General features: G+C 46.5%; 1 protein-coding gene across 1 annotated transcript in view; it reads left to right on the top strand.

Annotated features, from left to right (window-relative positions):
- The first annotated feature begins 11862 nt into the window (after positions 1 to 11862).
- Positions 11863 to 24850, top strand: part of AGO2 (argonaute RISC catalytic component 2) — a 47620-nt gene continuing 34632 nt past the window's right edge. The window contains exon 1 of the mRNA XM_065630278.1: positions 11863 to 11941. Within this exon, the coding sequence (XP_065486350.1) occupies positions 11911 to 11941 (31 nt within the window). The 5' untranslated portion in view covers positions 11863 to 11910. The remainder of the gene's footprint in view (positions 11942 to 24850) is intronic.

The following is a 24850-nucleotide window of genomic DNA, read 5'->3' as shown; positions in this document are numbered from 1 at the left end:
TTTGTTAACGTTCTCCAAAAAGAAGAGTCAATAAGTGCTGTGTTCTGGATTTAATCAGTGCTGTTATTTAGGGTGTAATCGCTCGGCTAAACGTACAGTTTTCTGTAATGTGCTTCTGTAATAAATGAAGAGAAAGGCGCAGAACGAGCCGTCGGGAGAACTTCACGCTTCGCAGCTTCTGCAGAACTCGGGAACCTTGCAAGCCTGAGCAAATTCCAGTGTTTCACTCTGCAAGAATAATCAGATTATGAAAAAAAATGTTGTCTGATTTTATATAGGAAGGGCTGAATTATAGAATAGAATCACAGAATCACTTTTGTTGGAAGAGACCCCCAAGATCATGGAGTCCAACCGTTACCCCAACGCTGTCACTAACCCGTGTCCCTCAGAACCTCATCCACGTGTCAGTTGCTCCTTCAGCCAACGAAGCTCTCGTCAAACTGGTCCAAGTCACAGCGACATCAACAGAGGCGCTTCAGCCCAGTCAAATGCGGCTGAATCAGCTGGGGCTGCGTATTTCTGTTTTGAACGGTGAATTGGCAAGAGGAGCATGGTTGTCGTTGCTTCAGAATGATGGGAGGTTGGTTTGAGAATATATTTTTGGAAAAGGAGTGTGAGAAAATAGTTATTTGGAGTGAGAGGTGGGTACTTAACTGAATCAAAACCAGAGCTTTATTTTCTATTTATATGCAATCAACCAACTTCCAGACAAGAGTGAAGTTACTTAAATAGCATTTTTTGGGAATGCTATTGATGCGAGCTGCTCTGGAGCGGGCTTGGTGTGCAGCACAGCGGCAAATCCCAGCACACGGGGAGGTTTCCTGAGGCAGGGAAACGCCAGGGCAGAGGAGAGACCCGGAGCCGGCAGCTCTCACGGGAGATGCTGCTGAGACCTGGGGGTGGCCAGAGTGACAGTGACCACCTCACACCTATAAAAAGCAGCCGGACCGCAAGCAACCAGAGTGGGCAAACCGTGTGGTGAGGCAGTTGGTGCAGGAAGGTGTCATCACCCTGCCAGCTCAAAAGGTCAGTTTGACCGGTGGGCATCTGTTCAGCCTGGAGAGAGAAGGCTCCGAGGAGGCCTTTCAAGACTTAAAGGGGAATTATAAGATAGATGGGGACAGACTTTTTAGCAGGGCCTGTTGCGAAAGGACAAAGGGTGATGGTTTTAAACTAAAAGGAGATTTAGATTAGAGATAAGAAAGAAATCCTTCACTGTGAGGATGGTGAAACACTGGCCCAGGTTGCCCAGAGAGGTGGTGGGTGCTCCAACCCTGGAAACATCCCAGGCCAGGCTGGACGGGGCTCTGAGCAACCTGAGCTGGTGCAGATGTCCCTGCTCATGGCAGAGGTTGGACTGGATAAGCTTGGAAGGTCCCTTCCAGCCAAAAACCATTCCATTATAAATAAGGCAAACCTTCAAAAATAAGCTTGAGCAAAATTATTCAAGAATTTGCAAAAGGCCTGAAAGCTTAGAATCCTGAAAAGGACAATTTTCCACTACAAGCAAAGTGCGTCGAACAGCCTACTATTGTTATGCTCCTTCATAAAAATCTGAGGATTTATTGCAAGTGAAAGTGGAGATAGGCAAGAGGGACTTGACCTCTTGTATCCACGCCTTCCTCACGATCACAAACCACTCAAAGTTTCACTAAATGAAGATTTGACCCTGCTTACTGCTGGAGATGATAAATGCAGAGTGTTGCAGCACTTACCCTGTGAGTTCTTAACCCGAGGAGCTTTGCTATGATATCCACGTAGCTGAAAGCCATGTCCTCCGCACTCACCAGAAAGCGTGCGGCAAACCAGCCAGAGCTCCCAGGAAAACCTGCGGCCATCCAGGTGTCAGGCCGCAGGGAGAGCCAGAGCGTCGCGCTGGTGACGGGTGGCAGTGGTGAGATCAGCTGTGTGAGATGTGACCAGGTGGATGATGGTCTGCTCAGCCTGGTGGCAGAGCCATGAGAGGAACGTGGGATCATGCTCTGCGCTGAGACAGAAACAGCAACAGCCACCAGAATAAACCCAAGATCAAGGGGATCCTGTATCTTCCCCCACCAGGCAGTAGCTTAAAGGAAAAGAGGGAATGGAGGCAAGTCCACACTCGGGGCAGGGGGCAAACCCCCCCTTGCCCACCTCACCCTCCCAGGTGCCTCTGTACAACAGGTATGAGGCTCTGGATTTGGAAGGCCAGTTAATACACAATGCAGATGAATGTCCATCTACCCCAGAGGTGTTGGCAGGATCAGAAGGGCCTGCCCCCTGGTATCACAACCACCTTGACGAGGATGAAAAGATGAGTTATTTATGATTGTGACTCCCTTCTGAGAGGAACAGCAGGGTGGACAGACTGTCTCTCGTAGGGAAGCCTGCTGCCTCCCTGGGGCCTGTTATGGACTTCAGTAGGAATCCTCCAGCCTGGTATGGCCCTCAGACTACTGCCCATTACTGCTCTCCCATGTGGGTGATAATGAAGCTGTGACCTGTAGTCCAAGGGCCATCAAAAGAGACTTCAGGGCCTTGTGACGGTTGGTAAGGGAATCTGGAGCACCCTTTTTTTTTTTTTTCCTCTCTTCTTCCAGTTGTGGGCAGCAGTACTGGAAGAAACAGATGGACCCACTCTATTAATACATGGCTCCGTGGCCAGTGTCACCCTCACAACTTGGGGTTTTTGAAAAAGGGGGCAGTCTACACGGCACTAGGCCTGCTGGCATCAGAAGGGATTCACCTTTCTCGAAGCGGGAAGAGGGTCTTTGCTCAGGAGCTAGCAGAGCTCATTGACAGAGCTTTAAACTAGGCTTGAAGCGGGAGGGGGATAATATCAGGCTGGCCCATGACAGACAAGCCATGGGACGACATGCCAAGGTTAGAGGGATGGGGTGCTAGCGAGCACCCTCAGCCTGTTGCTCTGAGACTTGCTGGGTACACTGCAGCACTCTTGGAAATCTTACAGGGATGAGCCAGGAACCCCTGAGATAAAAGCATCCAACAGGGGAACACCAGTGAAATACCACAAAGGAATGAAGGGGTGTTTCTCCAGGTGACACGGCCGGCAGCCCAGCTGAAGTGCCTCTACACCAATGCACGCAGCATGGGCAACAAACAGGAGGAGCTGGAAGCCACCATGCTGCTAGAAAGCTCCGACCTACTTGCCATTACTGAAACTTGGTGGGACAGGGAGGTGATTTGAGACAGCCAGCATGGCTTCACCAAGGGCGATTCTTGCCTGACCAGCCTAGTGGCTTCTATGATGGGGTGACGACAGCAGCGGAAGAAGGAAGAGCTATGGATGTTGTCTGTCTGGACTTCTGTAAGGCCTTTGACGTGGTCCCCCGCAACATCCTTCTCTCTAAATTGGGGAGAGATGGGTTCGATGGCTGGACCATTCAGTGGAGAAGGAATTGGCTGGATGGACGTATCCAGAGAGTAGTGGTCAACAGCTGAATGTCTGGGTGGAGATCTGTGAGGAGTGGTGTCCATCAGGGGTCCGTATTGGGACCAGTACTGTTTAATATCTTCATCGATGAAGTCTGCGCATGACACCAAGCTGAGTGGTGTGGCTGACGCGCCTGAGAGATGGGATGCCATTCAGGGGGACCTGGACAAGGTTGAGAAGTGGGCCCACGCAAACCTCTTGAGGTTCAACAAAGCCAAATGCAAGGTCCTGCAGCTGGGTTGGGGCAAACCCCAGTATCAGTACAGATTGGGTCATGAATGGATGGAGAGCAGCCCTGAGGAGAAGGACTTGGGGACACTGGTGGGTGAAAGGTTGGACATGAGCTGGTGATGTGCGGTTGCAGCCCAGAAGCCTTTTGTGTCCTGGGCTGCATCACAGGGAGCGTGGGCAGCAGGTCAGGGAGGTGATTCTGCCCCTCTGCTCCGCTCTGGTGAGACCCCCCTGCAGTGCTGGTCCAGCTCTGGGTCCTCAGCACAGGACACACATGGACCTGCTGGAGAGGGGCCAGAGGAGCCCCAGAAATGACCTGAGGCTGGAGCAGCTCTGCTGGGAGGACAGGCTGAGAGAGTTGGGGTGTTCAGCTGGAGAAGAGAAGGCTCCGGGGAGACCTTATTGCAGCCTTGCAGTGCTTAAAAGGGGCCTGTAAGAAAGATGGGGACAGACTTTTTAGCAGGGCCTGTTGCGAAAGGACAAAGGGTGATGGTTTTAAACTAAAAGAGAGGAGATTTAGATTAGATATAAGAAAGAAATCCTTCACCGTGAGGGTGGTAAAACACTGGCCCAGGTTGGCCAGAGAGGTGGTGGATGCTCCATCCCTGGACACATCCCAGGCCAGGCTGGACGGGGCTCTGAGCAACCTGAGCTGGTGCAGATGTCCCTGCTCATGGCAGGGGGGGCACTGGATGAGCTTTGAAGGTGCCTTTCAGCCAAAACCATTCCATTATAAATAAGTCAAACCTTCAAAAATAAGCTTGAGCAAAATTATTCAAGAATTTGCAAAAGGCCTGAAAGCTTAGAATCCTAGAAAGGACAATTTTCCGCTACCAGCAAAGCATGTCCAACAGCCTACTATTGTAACGCTCCTTCATAAAAATCTGAGGATTTATTAGACCATTACAAGTGAAAATGGAGATAGGCAAGAGGGACTTGACCTCTTGTATCCACGCCTTCCTCACGATCACAAATCACTCGGAGTTCCACTAAATGAAGATTTGACCCTGCTTTCTGCTGGAGATGATAAATGCAGAGTGTTGCAGCACTTACCCTGTGAGTTCTTAACCCTATTAGTGGGGTCAACAGCTCTGAATTGAAACATTTACTTCCTATACGAGGCACAGGGCAAATGTCCACATTTTTAGTATCTAACTCAAAGTAGCAAATAAATACATGCTACCATTAGGATGTAGTATCATGGCACCTCTGTCATTGCTTGAGGTGGGATGGGATTTCACGAGTGACTTGCGTGAGCTGGCCCTGTCTGTCCCTCGCTGCGGTGTTGCCGTGGCCTCCCAGGCCAAAGCTCTCAGAGCTGAGCCGGCAGGTCTGCGAAGTGATCTGACTGGAAAGCAGCAACAGGGCAAGAAAAGATTCCTTTTCAATCAAATGAACTTGCCAGTGAAGGTGGCCGGAGAGATGAGTAATGGAAGTGTACAAACCAGCAACGAAATGACAGGCTTAATAGACATCAGGCATAATTTACTAATGAAGGAAGTTCATGTGTAGTATATGTTCCAAATACAAGGAAGCAGAAACTGGAGGTTTTTCAAGGGCATCAGGATCTCAGAGTAACTCCAATTACGCCACCTCTGGGAACGTACAGCTTGTCAAAAGGCTAAAAAAAACCTGTGGGACAGTCAAGCTATTCAAATAAGAAAGATTCCCTCCTGAGTGGATCCCACACCAGATTCCATTTATATATGTGAGGAAGCAACTGAAGATTAGACAAGCCCACATAAGGAGCCGCTCAGATAGCTTTTCCTTTTTGTCTAGAGGTACTGCCAGCTAAGAAACTCAACAATGTTCCATTCAGCATCTGAAACATCTGCTCCACAGAAAACGTCCTGCATTAAACAGAAAGGAACTTCTTTTTGCAGGATTTATATAGTGGCTACATATCATCGCTTTCTTTAGACGGTAAACTTGCAGGTTCTCTGTATTCCAGGGATTCTTGTTGCAACAATGAGCACGTTTAGCGGTGTGGTACTGAAACCGAATACATTTGGGGGCACAAGCATTCCAGTTGCTGGTGGATATGAAAAAAAGGTGAGTTATAGGGGCCAGCTTTTCCTATTCTGTTTTAGTGGTGAAAATAGGAATGGAAACTTGTGTGGGCTCTGACAGAGGGAGGAGGAACACTGAAGACACTTCTGATATAACGGTGCTTAAGCTAAAAATTATTTAAAATGCCGATGCGTTGTTAAAAAATAAAATATGAAGACCGAAAAGTTAAATGTGACATTCACATAAGCTTAGGCTCAGGTTGGTAAAGACATTAATTAAATGGGATTTGCCTACATCCTTGCTTCATGGTTGTCTTGCTGCATCGAAGGAGTGACACTGATAAGGCTGCTCTCTTGGGGCTCAGAATAAAGTTATGATGAAAACAATTTACTATGTCATAAGAAAGCTAAAAAAAGAAAAAGTTGTGCTGCTTCCCAAAGCTTTTTGAAGCCTGGATATCCGGTCAGGAATGCTGGTTAATAAAGCTCAATTCCGAGGCAGACCAAGGAGTAAGGTCGAGAAATTTGCAGTGGGTATGCACTTTTCACTTCTGATCCTGTAACTGTCTATATGGCCACGAGTTGCACGAGGGAGGGTTTAGATTGGAATGTATAAAAAAGTTATTCATGGAAAGGGTTGTCAGGCATTGGAACAGGCTGCCCAGGGCAGTGGTGGAGTCACCGTCCCTGGAGGGGTTTAAAAGACGTGTCGATGTGGCACTTAGGGACATGGTTTAGTGGCGGACTCAGCAGTGTTAGGTTAATGACTGGACTCAATGATTTAAAGGTCTTTTCCAACCTAAATGATTCACGCCAGCACCTTCACCCAACAGCAATGGGTGAAAGTCTTTCCTGCTCTCAAGGGAGGGAAGGTGCTGGTAGATAATCAGGTTGCCCTGATTTCATTTGAGCCACTATTTACGTGCCTCAGACACAGTATTTGCTTCCCGTATCTTCTTTTTGGAAACTACTTTTCTCCCTAGCTGGGTTTTTGTTTTCCCGAACTAAGTTACTATGACAAAGAACAAAATTCTGTTACTACTTAAAACTGTAATAACCAGCATACCTAATATATCCCCAATAGGTGGTGCTGCATCTTTTTCATAGCATTTAATTGTTGTATTGTTGGCCCTGATCACCTAGAAAAGTTAAGTCTTTCTTGAGTGAACTCAGGTTAGTAATCTAATAATAATTAATACTTTTTTTTTTTTTAATAAATAAGTATTGCAATTGGTTTGGCAAAAGAAATCAAGTGTGGCTTTGTAGCTTAGTAAGTAGGACAGTCATCTGGGTGGAGAGACAAAAATCAGGTTTTGGTCCCTCTACCATGGATTAATTGTGATTAAATCAGTAACTGTAAAATAATAAACAGTCCCTGGGGAGGGGACCAGAACCCTCAAAATCTTTGTAACCATGTGAACACATTAGATCATAGAGTTGTGGTCTTCTTCACTTTTGTTCTGATCTCACTCATATATTCTTATGCAAAGCAGAACACAGATTATGTGATGTCTACTAAATGCACTCCAGGATAACATCTTACATGTTAGGCCAGTTGAGAACAGGAAAATGTAAGTTTAAATCCCATCAGAGTCAAGAAGAAAGTTGATATCTTTCTGCTCAGACTAAAATTTTTTGCCACTGTATCGTTATCAATGACTAAAAGACATTTATAAACTGGGGGGGGGTTGAATTAATTCAGTTTAAAAAGGGAAAGGTTGTTGCTCGGTGAAATCAATTTATGTTTTCTCATCAAAAGAAAAGCCATTTCATTTGTCACTAGTCTATTTGTATATAAAATATTTTCCCCAGATTGCTCCTGCTGATAGAAATGATTTTAAAAGCTGTTCCTAAATACCATCTTTGCTTCCGAAATCAGGTGAAAATGCTCAGTTTTTCCAAAACTAATAATTCCTTCTTTGAGAGATATCAGTTCTGGGAAATGTCAGCTTGAAATCCAGCAGTTATGATAGGTATCGTGTCCAACAGGCACTCAATTTTTTTCTTTAAAGAAACCTGATTTTAAATGCTTAAGCAGTTCTTCTGATACCACTATATAATTGTTAAGATAACATATAAAGAGCACATGTAAAAGAATGCTTTTATAGAGCTTTCAAACCAATCTTTAAAACCAAACCTCTTAAAAAACTGAGGTCTTTTTTTAGGGTGAAATTGCCTGGTAAGACATAATTAAGTTCCACTGTGCTCCAAAATATCAATTGTCAGTGACAGAAAGCGTTAGAAATAAAGCCCAAAATGAGTGTGTGTCCTGTTACTTGAAGAACAGACTTAGGAGAGAGCTGTAACTCTCCTCAGTGACACGGAAATGCTGCTGGAAGCGTGCGGTAGTGTGAAACAGCCTGCAGGAGCAACAGGGTTTCTACATGAGAAAATAATGCTTAAATAAAACTATGTAACTGATTTATTATTCAACCGATTGTGCAAGTCTGCAGTCATATATACACAGCGATAAGCCCCTTTGCTTATGAAGTGCTAAATCCACAAAAATCAGCTTTAAATCAATAAGAGTATATTGCACTCTCGGTTGTTCCAGGTATTAATTGCTGGTTTTGGGACCCCTGTTTTCCAGGGAATTTCTGAAATCAATTGCAGAGTACCCTGTGGAGCCCGAAAGAAATGTGCAATATGTATTTATTGTTTTGTGAAACCTCCCCTTATATTTCACCTATCTTCTGCTGGTTGTTACCTTGTTATTTTCAAACAGTCTCACAATCTACTTTTTGATTCTTTTTTTTCTTTTTTTTCAGTTATGCGAGGTATCCAGTGAAGTCCCACGTGAGTACATCCCTTCAGCATGTCCGCTTCACTGACCGTTGCTTTCAGGCCAGGATTTCACAAGCAGAATGGTGTAGAAAGGTGAGACGGAATTATCTGTTTCTGCGTCCAACAGTCAGTTTGGTTTCTGTCCATCTATAGATGTCTCTTTTCCTGGAAGTCTGTATTGGGCTCATTCCACGTGTCTACAAACATGATCTGATGGGAGGAACCTTTAGTGCTGCTCATCAGGGCGACCAAATTAGTCAAGTAGACTTTTCCGGAAACTATTCAGTGTATTTTCGTACTCCCTTGTACTTAAAGGTCTAACAGGAATGACAGTATGTGTAATGTTAGTTATCTTCCTAATCGGACTGAAGAGATGAATTTAAATAGAGTATCGAAAACATTAGATGTTGATACAGGGAATGCATGGTTTCCTCATCACTTCAGCATTTAGTACTATCTGATATAGCAGAAAGGCCAAACTTGCCTCAGCTAACTCTCTTCTTTTGGGGATTCCTCCCCTCGCCTTTCAGCCTCTAGCAAGGTTATATAGCAGAAACCAGAAATTTTTGGTGGTTGTGCAAAAATGTTACCCAGCTCCTCATAGAGGGGAAAACAACCACCCCTTCGTCAGCTCTCTTGGCAAATATATCTTTGACGTTTATAATTTTGCTAGAGCTACTTGGCTTTACTCTAGCACTAAATTTGACCCACAATTTTATCCTTTATTTGTTTATAGTTACTGCTAAATCCTTACTTTCCAGCAACTTGAGGAGCTTGGAATGCAGACAAATACAAAATCACTCCTGTGGAAACTCCAGTGGTGACAATGGTTTCAGGAACAGCACCCTTGAAGCGAAAGCTGAGCTGTTAATAGCAGCCCTTGAATATCTACAAGTATGACCCAAAGAGAAGAGTAAACATGTAGCTGATGTAACTTTGGAACAGTGAGATGCTTCTGTATCACTTCAAATATGAGCTGATGAAGGAGGATATTAATTGGTTTGACGAACCATACAAGAGGAATGAAGGCAATGAGACAAACAAACACAATTTTCGAGTAAACAGGGCATTTAAGAGTGTACAGTATGTGTAATATTGATGCCACTACAGCTCTCATTTTAAACATGCATAACTAGGTAAACTGCCTTGAAGGAGAGGCAGTGGAGACAGAGCTGGAGGCACACTTAATTTTCCTGAGGTCTCATTCAAATACACGAGTCTCCAGCAGTCCTGGCTGCAGCACACACAGAATGACAGATGTCAGGGGTTGGAAGGGACCTCGAAAGCTCATCCAGTGCAACCCCCCCGCCGGAGCAGGAACACCCAGATGAGGTTACACAGGAAGGTGTCCAGGCGGGTTGGAATGTCTGCAGAGAAGGAGACTCCACAGCCTCCCTGGGCAGCCTGGGCCAGGCTCTGCCACCCCCACCGGGAACAAGTTTCTTCTCATCTTTAAGTGGAACCTCCTGTGTTCCAGTTTGCACCCATTGCCCCTTGTCCTGTCATTGGTTGTCACCGAGAAGAGCCTGGCTCCATCCTCCTGACACCCACCCTTTCCATATTGATAACCATGAATGAGGTCGCCCCTCAGTCTCCTCTTCTCTAGCTCCAGAGCCCCAGCTCCTCAGCCTTTCCTCACACGGGAGATGCTCCACTCCCTTCAGCATCTCCGTGGCTCCGCGCTTTGTTTTAGTCTGACTGTTGATGTTGCACCTGCCTAAGGGTACACAGGACCCACAGTTCACTTTGGTGGGTGACTCCAGGGCCTAGAAATGCTCCTGCTACAAACGGCTCGTGTCTGGTTAGCCACGCTGGGAGGCTGTAGGAGCAAAGCGCAGGGTACTGATGGCGGGACTGGGGCAGAGCTGCTCAGCTGCAGTGCGGGGAGGAGGCGGGGGCTGTGCAGGGGGGGCTGTGCAGGGGGGGCTGTGCAGGGGGGGGCTGTGCAGGGGGGGCTGTGCAGGGGGGGCTGTGCAGGGGGGGCTGTGCAGGGGGGGGCTGTGCAGGGGGGGCTGTGCAGGGGGGGCTGTGCAGGGGGGGCTGTGCAGCGGGGGCTGTGCAGGGGGCTCTGCAGGGGGGGCTGTGCAGGGGGGGGCTGTGCAGGGGGGGCTGTGCAGGGGGGGCTGTGCAGCGGGGGCTGTGCAGCGGGGGCTGTGCAGGGGGGGCTGTGCAGGGGGCTGTGCAGCGGGAGCTGTGCAGGGGGCTGTGCAGCGGGGGCTGTGCAGGGGGGGCTGTGCAGGGGGCTGTGCAGGGGGCTGTGCAGGGGGCTGTGCAGGGGGCTGTGCAGCGGGGGCTGTGCAGGGGGGGCTGTGCAGGGGGCTGTGCAGCGGGGGCTGTGCAGGGGGCTGTGCAGGGGGCTGTGCAGGGGGCTGTGCAGCGGGGGCTGTGCAGGGGGCTGTGCAGGGGGGGCTGTGCAGGGGGCTGTGCAGGGGGCTGTGCAGGGGGGGCTGTGCAGGGGGGGCTGTGCAGGGGGCTGTGCAGGGGGCTGTGCAGGAGGCTGTGCAGGGGGCTGTGCAGGGGGGGCTGTGCAGGGGGCTGTGCAGGGGGCTGTGCAGGGGGGGCTGTGCAGGGGGCTGTGCAGGGGGGGCTGTGCAGCGGGAGCTGTGCAGGGGGCTGTGCAGGGGGGGCTGTGCAGGGGGCTGTGCAGGGGGCTGTGCAGGGGGCTGTGCAGCGGGCTGTGCAGCGGGGGCTGTGCGGGGGGGGCTGTGCAGCGGGGGCTGGGGCTGTGCAGGGGGCTGTGCAGGAGGGGCTGTGCAGGGGGGGCTGTGCAGGGGGGGCTGTGCAGGGGGCTGTGCAGGAGGCTGTGCAGGGGGCTGTGCAGGGGGCTGTGCAGGGGGGGCTGTGCAGGGGGCTCTGCGGGGGGGGGCTGTGCAGCGGGGGCTGGGGCTGTGCAGGGGGCTGTGCAGCGAGGCTGTGCGGGGGGCTGTGCAGGGGGGGCTGAGCAGTGGGGGCTGTGCAGGGGGCTGTGCAGCGGGAGCTGTGCAGGGGGGGCTGTGCAGGAGGCTGTGCAGGGGGCTGTGCAGGGGGCTGTGCAGCGAGGCTGTGCAGGGGGCTGTGCAGGGGGGGCTGTGCAGGGGGCTCCGCGGCGGGGCCCCCGGGGCCAACCGGCCGCGCCGCTTCCCGCCCGCCGCGGGCAGGAGGAGGCGGGCGGGGCGGCCCTTCCCCGTGACCCCGCGGCTCCTCCCTTCTCCCCACCCACCGCCCCGCTCTTCAGTGCCGCTGAGTAACCTGGTTTCCCGGCGTCGGCCCGGCCCTCCTCCCTCTTTTTTTTTTTTTTTTTTTTTTTTCTCCTTTTTCTTTCCCCTTTTCTTTTTCCTCCCTCCTCTCCTCCCCTTCCTCCTCCTCCCCCTTCCCCCGACAGCGCAGCCGGGGCTCGGGCTCGCTCCCTTCCCCCCTTCCCTCCCCTGGAGCCGCCGGGACCTGGAGCGAGGCGCCGCCGCCGCACACGGAGACATGTACCCGGGAGCCCCCTCCGCCGGACCCGGTGAGGCTCCGGGCGGTTTGCGTTCCCCCCACCCCGGGGCGACTTTCTGTCGCTCTGCCGGGGCTGGGGAGCGTGTGAGGGGGGGTGACCGTTGGGGCACGAGGCGCCAACGGCCGCCGAGGAGCCGTTTTGTGAGGGCGGGGGCGGGGGGGCACCGGGCCTGGCTGGAGCCGCTGAGGCCGCGGCCGCACGGGCTGGGGAAGGAGGGGTCAGGCCGCTGCCGCCACCTCGGGGAGGGCGGCCGAGCGAGCCTGCGTGTCCGGAGGCCCCTTTTAGGGGAGGGTCGCCTTCCCCTGCCCTGCCTTCCCCTCCCTCCGGCGCGGCGGGAGGCCGGGCCCGGCCTGAGGAGGGGCCCCTCTGCGGGGCCGGGTTCGCCGCCGCTGGGGCGCTGGGACATGGCAGCGGTTCCCCCTCCCCGGGGCGTCCCCTCGGCCGAGCGCTACGTGCCGCCTTCCCCAGGCCCGGGGTTGGGCTGTCGTGCCAGCTCGGCCTCCTGCTGGCTGGGGCCCGGGGTCTCCGTTTCTTCCCGCCCTGGTCCTGCTGGCGGCCGCGTCCTCCCGGCCATGGCCGTGGACACGAGTGGTGGTGGTTTGGCTGGCGGCGTGTTTGTCAAACGACTGCGCTGGTTATCATCTCCCGTGTGAGGAAAGGCTGAGGAGCTGGAGAAGAGGAGACTGAGGGGCGACCTCATTCATGGTTATAAATATGGAAAGGGTGAGTGTCAGGAGGATGGAGCCAGGCTCTTCTCGGTGACAACCAGTGATAGGACAGGGGGCAATGGGTGCAAACTGGAACATAGGCGGTTCCACTTAAAGATGAGAAGAAACTTGTTCCCGGTGAGGGTGGCAGAGCCTGGCCCAGGCTGCCCAGGGAGGCTGTGGAGTCTCCTTCTCTGCAGACATTCCAACCCGCCTGGACACCTTCCTGTGTAACCTCATCTGGGTGTTCCTGCTCCGGCGGGGGGATCGGACTAAATGAGCTTTTTCAGGTCCTTTCCAATCCCTGATGCTCTGTGATTGTATGATTCTATGGTTTGTGGTGTTTGGAGGGAGGTGAACAGTATCCAGATGTTGGAGAGGGCAGGGAGAGGTTATCACTGCCTTAAATGTCTTCAGGCTCTGGTGTGTAATGAAAGCTGGGAGCAAAGGCAAGATAAGTGTGGAGAGAAGAAAGGTTACCGACTCGCTCAGAGGCATTTCATGTTATTTAGGGGAAAGATAGGTAAATTCTGTGGGAGTTTGTGCAGTTAATATGGGAGAGTTTTTTCTTTTTACTGTTAGACTTTCTGTGGTGAGGATTCTTTTCTAACCTAGAAACTGTGATGTTTGGGTGAGTGGTACCCAGTTTTCATCTAGAAAAGTTTCCAAATATGTGGAACTTTGTTTTACATTACCATTCTCAACAGTTCTGCATAAAATATTCTCCCTTAGAGGGGATAATCCAGCAAAGAATAGTGTAGTGAAATATGGGACCTGTAGCTGAGGTGTCTTTTACTGCCTCTCTTATGAATGCTTGTACTGTAAGAGCAGTTACATCTTAGGACCCGCAGTTAAGTGCTGGCTTCTTTTTTTTCCTGACTTTCCCTCTTCAAGGGACAAAAATCAAGACAGACAATCAGGATTCTGGTTTTCCTCCTAAGGGTACAGCTCTCCTGTTTTACTTTCTTTTCTTTCTACAGCGCACAAAGGCTTTTACTAGATACACCAGAACATCAGTCTCTGCAGCCGTGTGTGTTCAGACTGATGTTTGAGATTTTGATTTCATGTATAGCATCATTTACACCTTCCAGTACCAATAACCATGTATAACTATTGATCTAATAATTTGGTGGCTTCTGGCGTCAGGTTCTTCTGCTAATGTACACGTATTCGTGGTGCTCAAATTGTGCTGTTGTTGCTAAGGCTGTTATATTCACCTCCTGCCGATTTTCCGAAGTTATACCTAAGGAGCTAAATCATTGAAAATATTGGCAGTGTACGAGCTGAGAGTAGTTTACCATGTGAGAGTCTCTTTATCTTCCTTGATTTGCCCCCTGTCTGATCCTGTGACTTGGAATGAGCTTACTTCCCACGGCACCAGCATCGGTGGCTGCTGTTTGCCATCGGGGACCCACCTTTGGTGTGTAAAGGTATTTTCCCTGTATTGGAACAACCCTCTCTTCAGGTCAGTCTCTTGATGGAACAAACTCTATACTTATTAGTGTCTTAGGTTGCCATATGTTACTGGTGTGTGTCTCAGGCCCGTGCTATTCTGCTCCCTCCAGACAAACTCACCTTCTATCTTGTTTACCTCCTTGTTTATCTCCGTGGCTCAGCCCTTTCCCCTGCGCAGATCTGGGCAGCGACCGTGTCTGTTCTGGGGAATGAGCCGCGAGTTGTTCTCCGCATCGTGAGGCTCTCCGTTTCCTTCCTGTGAAATCATCCACCGAGAGCCTTCGCGGCACAGTGGCTTCTAGCAGTCCGAACAGCTTCCTGCTCCACACCAAATCATAAACCAGGGCATTTCAGTAGAGTCTGTTTTTTTTTTTTTTTTTAAGAGCATGTGGCTGTGCTGTGAATGAGGCTGGAAACAGGGACTGTCAGCAGGATGCTTAGTTGTCTTGGGTAAGGCTACACGTGGCCCGTGAGCTGCCAGCGAAAGTCCCCTTCCACATGTTAATCCGATACCTATAAAATGAACGTACGCTGAAATCCTGTTCTGAGGAGCGAGCAAGAAGTGTGGTTTACAACTGCTCGCTGAACAGCAGCTGCCGCGAATGTACAAGAGCTCCAGCCTCTACGTGTCTGTCAGCACATCCTTGTCACCGCTTAAACGCCCCGTTTGTATCTCCTGTAACTTAGATCTGGCTGCCGTTTGCTTCTCCAAACGCTGCCGAGCACAGGAGCTACTTTGCGCTTCCAGCTCCCGTTGCCAGACTGGACACCGCAGCCAGCCCCATGCTGTTGGCCTCCTGCCCATGTGATCGCTCAATTTGCCACAGGCTTTGCTATTTTCATCTTTATTCTTTTTTTTCTGGAAAGAGTGTAAAGCAAGTTAGGAGGCCGTATCTGACTAATTTCAAAAAATTGCTGCCGAACGTGGAAACTTTGTTCGAACATGCCGTTACATTGGGAGTAAGACGTTTTTTATACAAGAGAGGGTCATCATGAAATTGCTCTTTTCATGGTTAGGAAGCCTACGGTCCCCTTTCTTTTTTTTCCAAGTACTCTTTGAGTTCTTGACTTGGTGTTGAATTGGCTGAAACGGTGTGCTCTTATGCCTTTTTTTCCCTTCAAGAAACTATGAAAAGTAGAAAATCTGAAAATATGAGAGAGAATGCCTTTTTTTTTGAGAAAAAAAGTTTGACACTGCTGCGTTTTGGTATATCTCTTTCTAGAAGGACAGAAAAATGTCAAAGCAGCGTAATAAAAATACTGTAATTCCGTTGAAAGAATTGATGAAAACTTCTGTAACTTACACTGCTTGGTATTCATGTATTTATAAATTCTAAAGTTTGCATGCTATAGCTTCTCTTTTTATTCTTTGGAAGAATATTTGATTTTTGCCTGCCGTTCAAGGTCTTCATTTACTATTGAAGCAGCAGTTGTCTGAAAAAGAGTGACTTTGTGAAGGGGATTATGGCTTTGCATGTAAAATACAAACCACTTTTTCTAGCACAAGGAACCATTTTGAGCCCCCTGTACCAAACTAGTGAAACTAAGGTTATTTTCTCACTTGTCATTTAGTCGTAAGTTACCTCTTTAAAATTGTTACTAGAATTTTCAAACTTCTAAGATCTGAACCTGCTGTTACTGTGCTCGCTCTGCTGGTGATACGGAGTCGCCCAGTTTCTCTGGCTTAATTTTAGACAGTAAATTATGGGGAAACTCATTGTAAGCTGCCATAGATGGAGGAAGAAATGAGACCTTAATTTCAGCTCTTTTCCTTTTTGCATGGGAAATTTTCTTTAAATTTGAATTGTACTCGACAATGTTCAAACACAGTGTAACTTTTTCAAGTGTACTGTTGCTGTGGCCAGTATATTTTCCTAAAGAGAAGATGACGGTGTATTATTATGTTGCTTCAGCTAGTCTTAAGGTGGCTTAAAGATGAGGTAGTCATTTGATGAAAAGATAATTGCTGTTGTCATACATGTGAACCAAACTTTCTCCTTTCCTTAGTGAACTAAAGCATATTTGCTGTAGGAAAAGTGAAACGTTTTTTCAGCAGTGACTCTCTTACTGCCTCTGCAGTTACCTGGGATTTTGTACACGTCATTTGTCTTGAAATTTTGCACTTTGGCAGAGTTGTTATGTACATGTCTATACTTAGTGGCGTGTTGTAATGTATATAGAAAGAGCCAAATCTTCCTGACTTCCAGGAAACTACGGCTTTCACAATTTGTGTACCCTCTCCTGCACTGTAATCACTGCTGGTCTTCCTCTGTTTCACAAAAGAGTGGGAAAGGGAGTTAAATGCTTTAACTCTGAGACAGAAAATATGCCATAAATTATCATATGATGGTCCGTTCTACTTGAACAATATAGGAGGGAAAGATTTTCCCATTTGAGCAAACAGCCCCTCTGAATACTTTTGGCTTTCCAGAAATTGCAAGGATCAGGTCGATGAACGCGGGAAACTTCTAACTGCTGAATTGGCTTTGCGAACATACACAGTTCTCACTAATTAGGAACGTTACATGCGTAATGCAAGTCTTGTTTGTGTCAGCTAAGCATGTGCCAACAACAGGTTTATGAAACTTGTAAGACTTGTCGAAATTTTGTTGTGTATGGCCTCCCCGATTTCAAGTCTTAGCAGAACACTCGGTCATATTTTTAGTGGTGGAATTTCTAATACTCAGACTAACAGAAAATATTACTAAGTTTGAAAATTAAGAGAAGTCAACCTCCAGTGTCTTATTTTTGGTAAGTTATGAACTAGAAAAAAATAGCTGGTGGAAAATATGATGTAGTTTTAACTGTAGTGGCTGCGGGTAGGGATCTGTTCCATCCATTGTCCAATTAAATTGCTTTGGTATCGTGCATCCTTTCTGATGTACACACAAAGGAGCCCACTAGAACGAAAAGTATCTCTTATCCTTTCGGCTAGGGAAATGCTGCACTTCCCCACTCAGTACAAGGGGATTTTTGTTTTCCCATTTATTGTAATACCTGATGTTGAACTTAAACATTTCCATGTCTGTTTTATGCTCTCAGAACTGGGAAAAGCAAAAGCCAGACCTGACTGTCATCATCCCCAGATACACTATGCAAGTCCAGTCCGTCTCATGTCTTACACCAGAGTTGTAATTTGTTAGTCCGCAGTTCTCTTTGGTAGCCATTTCTAGAAGAAACGCTTCAAAAAGACTTTTTAGTTCTGTCCAGGGAGTGTTTTTCTAAATCCATAGACTGAGGTGATGCCCTTATTTTTGTGTACTTTTAATAGGTGGTGTCTTTCAGTGTGTTTAGTGAGCACCATAGGTTAGCGCAATTCATTTTCACTTCTCCATTTCAATTTGTTTTGCTTTTGCTATTACCTCTTCAGAGCAGACTTAGTGCTTTTAAATAAATTTTAGTATGAGTGGTATTTCATCTGTTTCTCTAGTGTCTTTGTGTTTTGTATTAAGGAAAAATATTTCTGCTAAATATCTTCTTTATAGTTTTATCGCGGCTGGGAAGCCATGTGATACCTGATGACCAGGCTTTCTAAAAAGAAAAGTTTTGGTTTTTGAACTGCATGACTTCACAAAACTGGACACAGCAAGGTAAAAGGAAACCATTGATTTAGATGGGAAAGTACCACTGATAATGACAAAATCAAGTCAGTCCAACGTTTACTTTGATGTTTTTCTCTCTTGCTGCCATCAGTGTTGTCTCTTGAATTCGGTTCTCATTGAGCTGTCCACAGTGCTGCCAAATCTTGTTTGTGAAACTGATTTTTTTTTAATCACACATGTGACAAGAGTCGTTCGTTCTCTCCTGTTGTAATTTGTCCTCTTCTATTTTTTTGTCAGGGCTGCTCGGTCGTGTTTTGTCTTTGTCGTAGGTTTTAGTCTCCATTCAACCTTAGTTCAACAGGCAACTGAAAAATAAAACTCTTTGCCGCTGAAAGTAAACTTAAGCTTAAGTAAACTTAAACTAGGCTCACCCAGCCCTGCTGCAGAAAGAAATGCTTGTGCAGGCGTTACTTTGCGCAGACCGATCCCAAGTAAAACCAAATCTTGATTTTGTCCCCCTCCTAGTTAGTTTTAGCTGCTTTGCACCACTTGTGTTTCCCAACAGTTCTTCTAACAACAAGCCGTTTGCGTTCCCTTGCGCAAGTTGTTTCGTAGTTGGAATGTGGAGAATATGTTTAATGTTAACTTTTCACCTGTGTGAAGAATTAAATCGCGCTACACATAATTCCATGAAACACGTATAAATCTGAAGCCTGTGTGTTTTAAACTACGTGAATCGTATGTCTCATTAGGTCACTTCCAACCTGTGTCGCAGTGTGACTGAGGCAAGGGGGCTGCGGAGCGAAAATTGAGTCTTCGGTCTTTCGAGGAATAAACTAATCTCGGCCCATCATCCTGGGTAGTGTGAGAATATGTTGGTTTTACAACACAGATTTGCATATAGCGAATTAAATTGATGATTTTGTGTGTAGTCTAGAAAAAAAAACAAACTAGAACTCTGTTGTGGCCGGACGAGGAGCTGATTTGGTAGGCGGTGTTAGATACCGTAGGTATCTGTTCGAGCTGCTAATGTCACAGATTGGAGCTTTAGGACTTTTTTTTCTCAGTGGTGCTTTTTTGGTGTTATTAGTTCGATCGTGAAATTTACGTTAGAAATTCTTAATGTGAGAAAATAATGAAATTTAAATTTTCATTTAGTAGCAGGAAGTGTGTGGCTGTGCTAATTTAGATTTATTTTAAATAAGCCAATTTTAGAAGAATTCCCAAGAGGGGAGGTTTCACTGGCTTAGCTAGATCAATCTCAAAATTGTTTGAAGTTGAACTTGTCATGTAGATGAATAAGACTATAAAACATAATTATTACTCAGGCCTTGTTATATGCCTTTTGAAACTTGTTTAGCAAGTGTTTAGTATTAAAGGACAGGCATCTATTCATAGAGGGTAAATTCCTATCTAAATGTTGCTGTTTTCTTGGCTTTGCTTATCCTTTGATAATGAACTTTTTATTTCATTGTCCTTTCATACAACTTGTGGTTTGCAGTAAATGCTCCCATTCTTCTAGTTGTTTTAAATCAGTCCCTCTGTTGGTTGTGCTCTCTTGCCCTGTCATGCTCCTCTGTCGTTTCCAAAATCTTTGTTTGCTCCCATGTGGAGGACAAGTCAGAGGATTTTGGGAGAGCAGGGGATTTCTTGTTTGTGTTTTTTAACTGCTGGCACAATGTAAGGTTTCTCAGGCAAAAATGCTTGTCACCTTCAACTATTCTGACTTGAGTATTTTTGTTGAGAAAGCTAATGAGAGTCAAAGGTTTAAAAAGAAAACCCAAAAACCCACCAACCCTCCAAACCACAAACAAACCAAAAATAAAATAGAGAAGAAACCCAAGTTCGCGTAGAAATGACGATGCAGAAGAGTGAATGTCTCTGTGAACTCGTCCGGTGGTTTTTAGTTTGGGTGTTTTAATGAGGGAATGCTTGGGAATAATTTGTATGGATTCGGAATATTTGCATAAGGGTGTGTTGTTTAAAAAGGGAGAGCTTCATTCAGAAGGAGGAAACTTCCCACCAGGGCAAGGAAGTGGAGCTTTATTGTTTGGGTCTCGTTATGTGATTAGGAAAAAATACCACGACTGTTTTCTAATTGTTTCTGCCTTGCAAATCCCCTTTAATGTAAAGCTTCAGTGGCCTCTCTGTAGGAAACTTGTATGTACCTTTTTGGGTGTTTTTTTTTACACTTATTACCTTTCACAGAATCCTTAAAATAATGCACAGACCAAAAATGGAAATTTACAGGACTAGGTACCCCATGGATTAAGGTCCTGATAGTGACACTGCAGGAGAAAAGTATTGCCAGAGAAAAAAAATCTGTGGGGATTTGGATCTCCCTATAGTAAGATGCCATTATTTGTGGTCTCCTCCCGTGTTGGTGCCGTCATGACTCGCATGGCACCGAGTTTTAGTTTGTATCAACTCAAACCAGAACTTAAGTTGCTTACAAGAAGCAGGTGGAGGAAAAAAAACCAGCCCAAGATGTAATAGGAAAAAAAGATTCTCATAGGGGAGTTCTGCTGAAAGCCTACGCTCTCACCATACCTCATTCCATTATTATGAACCTGCGTTTTACCCCTTTGCAGTGATGCTGAAAACCACAGCCTTATCTCTTGAAACTGCATTAGATACTATTGGATCTCTCGCATGTTAAAGATGCTCCTGCAGCTGCTTTCACTATCTAAAGTGATAAAATAAAGCACATCCTCAGCTCTTAACTGTGAATTTCCTATTTTGAAACTAAGCCACGAGAGTGTTCATGTTTTTCTAGATCAATCCAGTGTGGCTATGGGGAAAAATTTCTTTTTCAAGGAAAGCACGACTGCTTCTGAGTTATAGGTCACCGGTTGAGTTTTGTAAATTAAAAACTACTTTAGGTATGAAGACAACTTAAAAATTTTATTTTTAAATTTTACACAAAAATACTGCTAGCCACAGTCTGTAGGGGGATGAATATGCTTGCAAAGGTACAGCACAAAATACAGCCGTCTTAGCTTATTTCTTTAATAAGTCGAGGACAAATAATTTCTGTGTTTCATGAAACTGTATACAATGTGAATACCAGAGGGGATGTGGATTCAGGCTCGCTGTAGCACCAGTTTCCAGACATGCCAGTGGCAAAGGAGTAAAGCTCAAGCCGTTAGAGCTCGTTAAGCTCAGTGGAACTTGTGTTCATGTGGGCACTAATGTCTCTAATGATGAATAAGGCCGGAGGAGAGACATGGGATGTAATGACAAGGGATCTGGAAGGAGAAGGAAGGGGAGGGTGTTGGTAGGAAGGCTGGAGGAGCAATAAGTAATGTTTTGCCAGCCTTTTAGTGACTTAAAGAAAAAGGAAAAAAAATTAAAGACAACGGAGAGTGGGTTATACTGTTTCCTACATATCTATGCAGGTGCAAGTGTCAACTAATAAAGGAGGGGGAGTCACATTTCTTTGCTAGTCCAAACGCAACATCTCAGCAAACAAGGGGTAAGGGAAGGGTCACGTGGGATGAAAAATACAGAACTTCTGGTCTTACCTTCTGCAGGGGAGCAGCAGCATGAAAGGAGGAATAGGCGCTTGTGCCTGTTGTTTTGTTGTTTGTTTTGGGGGTTGTGTGTGTGGTTTTTTTTCCTCTTAGAAGATGTCTCTATTCACTACATAGGCCTTTTGGAGTGGTAAAGGACAGAGATGGTTTTGAATGGAAGCACTGCTCTTTACAAATGCAGAAAATACTTTTATTTGTTTCAAATTGTTAGAAAAGGCATCTGGAATTTAGTTCAAGATCGCTTTCTAAGGTATGGAAAACTGAATGCATCATTGTGTTCAAGTGTGATAAATAGCACAAAGAATGTTCTCCATTTCTCCCTTCATTGGCTAGAGGTTTGCCTGAAGATGGAATTATTTTGTAGTTTGAATTCACATTTAACATTAAACTGGGTTGCTGACTTGTGAGTAAGCCCTAAGCATCCTCTCCATTGTTTGGATGAGCCTCACTGTTTGGATGACTTAATTCAACATTGCAGTTTGTAATTAAAAGCATTTCTCTGCCTCCCTTCGGAAGGATTGAAGTAGTAATTTGTACAATTTTGCATACAGGGATCGGTTAAGCCACCTGGCTAATTAACAGCGAGGACAGATGTTTTATGCTCTGTGTGCTCTCATGGTGCTTTGCTGCCACTCTCCCCACTTGCAGGTGGCCAGTAGATTGGTGAGAACCAGCTTGTTAGTATTTGAAAATTTGGAGGAGAACTTTGAAGTTCTAGGCTGCAAGGACAATGTGGGAGGAAAAAAGTACTAACTTTTGCGAGTTGACATTGTCCAGAAGCAGCTTGTGGGCTGGAAAGCCCCATTCTTTGTTTCTCGCCTGCTGATTTCTGCTGGAGCATTGATGTCTTTCTCTTTGGTTCTCTGGCATCTTGTTCTTGTAGCCTTCCACATATTCATATTTGAAGCGTGGTCACAAGTTACAAAGCAAACTGGACTGATGTCTCGTTTCTCCCTTTCATTTCTGACCCCAACACCCGCTCACACCGTCGGTGTCTGGGAGTGATTCTGGTCTCTGGGGATCATATAAGTTCTGGCACTATGGAGAGATCACATCACTGTCTTACAGAGGTCAAAGAGTAACCAGGATAACCAAGAGAGCTATAGATCTGTAACTGATTATTTATCCTAGATAAAATAATCATAGGATGATTTGGGTTGGAAGGGACCTTTGGAGATCATCTAGTCCAACCCGCCTGCTGTGGGCAGGGGCATCTTTCACTAGATGAAAGGATTGACTTGAGAGTTACATTGCCTGAGTTCTTTTGCAGTAAGTGACAATTATTGAATAAAAATCATGTCTAGATTAGGTCTACTGGACATCATGAGATTACTATTTCAAAGGCAGTGCGGCTTATCTAACACTTGGACTCCTTCTTCAGATATTTAATTTCATACTACAGCACTAAGAAGCTAGAAGCAATCTGGCAGAGTGGGACCCCTAAACTTCTCAATGGTCATACATGGGACTTGAAATATGACCAGATATGAGGACAACGCCTTCATTTTCCTCCTCAGTGTTGAAGCAGCCCTAGCTCTGGTAGCACATGTGCTGTGGTTAGAAAGTGAGAGACCAGAAGAACTTTTACAGCGGGGCTCCATCAAAAATGACGTAAAAGGCATCATATATGAATCTTTGGCTACCCAGGCACAGTTTATATATGATCAGAGTGAGAAAAGAAGTAGCAGAAATGTAACATGCAGAAAAAAACGAGGAATGCAAGAAGATAGTTGAGCTAAATGTCTCTAAGGGTTGGCTTCAAGTGTAAATGGAGACACGTGGTGGCCTGGGATGAGCAGTTGCTTGAGAGAAGTAAAGGAACAGACTGAATGCGATGGGGAACGGGGACACTCCGTCCTCAAATGATCTACCTGGATAGCATTTGAAAGAACATTCATGGAAAATCATGATTTACCAACTGTGGAGTCATACATGGCTTGGAAACTTGTGGCAAATATAAGATGGACATTCAGAGGGGGAAGGCACTCTGGTGCATGAAAAAAAGGAATAAGAAAAAAAGAGTAAAAAAAGGAATAAGTGACTGTGAGCTTTAGGAAAGGAAATTGAGATCTGCAGACTGGGTGATCCCAAAGGATGGATAAAGGTGGTAACATAAATCCACATTTTGGAGTATGCATATGTGTATATAGCTACGGCTGCGACCTGTTTTAAAGCAGAAATGTGGCTCTGGACAAGTAAGAGTTGTAAGGTGTTGTTTACTTTTCTACTAAGTAAAAGGACATGCAAATTTGGAAGTTGAATTCGATGTGTCCAATGACCATTTTGTGTGTTGTACAAGTGTTGTGGTGTAACTCCAGCCAGCAACTAGGACCACGCAGCCGCTCGCTCATTCCCCCCAGCAGCAGGATGCGGGACAGAACTGGAAAGAGGGGGTGGGAAAAAACCAAACCTTTAGTGGGTTGAGATAACAATTTAACAGGACAGCAAAGGAAGAGAAATAATAATAGAATATACAACATAAGTGATGCAGAATGCGATTTCTCACCGCCCGTGGCACTGATAACCTGTCTGTTCCTGAGCAGAGGCATTTTTCCCCCTGGCCAACTTCAGTTTGACATCATATGGTAAGGACCACCCCCTTGGCCAACTTGGGTCAGCTGTCCTGGCTTTGTCCCCTCCCAGCTTCTCATGCACCTGGTAGAGCGTGGGAAGCTGAAAATGTCCTTGGCTCCCCAGCAACAACCACAACATCAGCGTATTATCAGCATTCTTCTCATACTAAATCCAAAACGCAGCTACTAGAAAGAAAATTAACTCTATTCCAGCCGAAACCAGGACAACAACTTAACTGGATCTTACTTGATTTATAGGGCGATAAGGCTTTTACACTGAATTTATTCGTCATAGTGGATATAGATAAAGCCTCCCCACCCACTGCCCTTTTTTTTGAGACACCTTTAGAAATCTGTTAGCCCTCTGCCCAGTGTCCAAACTGGTACAGCTAAGACAGCAAGTGGCAAATGGAGTTATTCTAAGTAGTCTTAGATACACTTTATTTGCATTAAAAGAAAAGAAGAACTGTTTTTCCCTTTTGCTCTTCACCTATTTCCATTCCTCCAGATGCTTATCAGATTATTTACCTTGCTGGGCTCTACAAAGTACTGTTTTTCTATAAGATGCATTATTAGCAGAAAACCTCCTGAAATCTTCTGGCAGTTGTATCTTAGTAAAGAACCTTCAATAGTTGATATTTAAGATAATACTGTAACAGATCATAGAACCAGAGAATGGTTTGGGTTGGAAAGGACCTTAAAGATCATCTAGTTCCAACCCCCCTGCCACGGACAGGGGCACCTTCCCCACTAGTCCAGGTGGCTCAAAGCCCCGTCCAACCTGGCCTTGGACACTTCCAGGGTTGGGGCATCCACAGCTTCTCTGGGCAGCCTGTTCCAGTGTCTCATCACCCTCATGGGGAAGAATTTCTTCCTTACATCTGATCTAAATCTCCCCTCTTTCAATTTAAAGTTGTTACTCATTGTTTTATCACTACATGCCCTTGTAAAAAGTCCCTCTCCATGTTTCTTGTAGGTCCCCTTTAGGTACTGGAAGGTTCTCTTCGGAGCCTTCTCTTCCCCAGGCTGAACAACCCCAGCTCTCTCAGCCTGTCCTCCCAGCAGAGCTGTTCCAGCCCTCTGACCATCTTCATTCCCCTCCTTCGGA

Source organism: Caloenas nicobarica, chromosome 2 (genome assembly GCF_036013445.1).
Source record: "Caloenas nicobarica isolate bCalNic1 chromosome 2, bCalNic1.hap1, whole genome shotgun sequence".
NCBI classification, from domain to species: Eukaryota; Metazoa; Chordata; class Aves; order Columbiformes; family Columbidae; genus Caloenas; species Caloenas nicobarica.
This window is presented reverse-complemented; position numbering and strand designations above follow the sequence as displayed.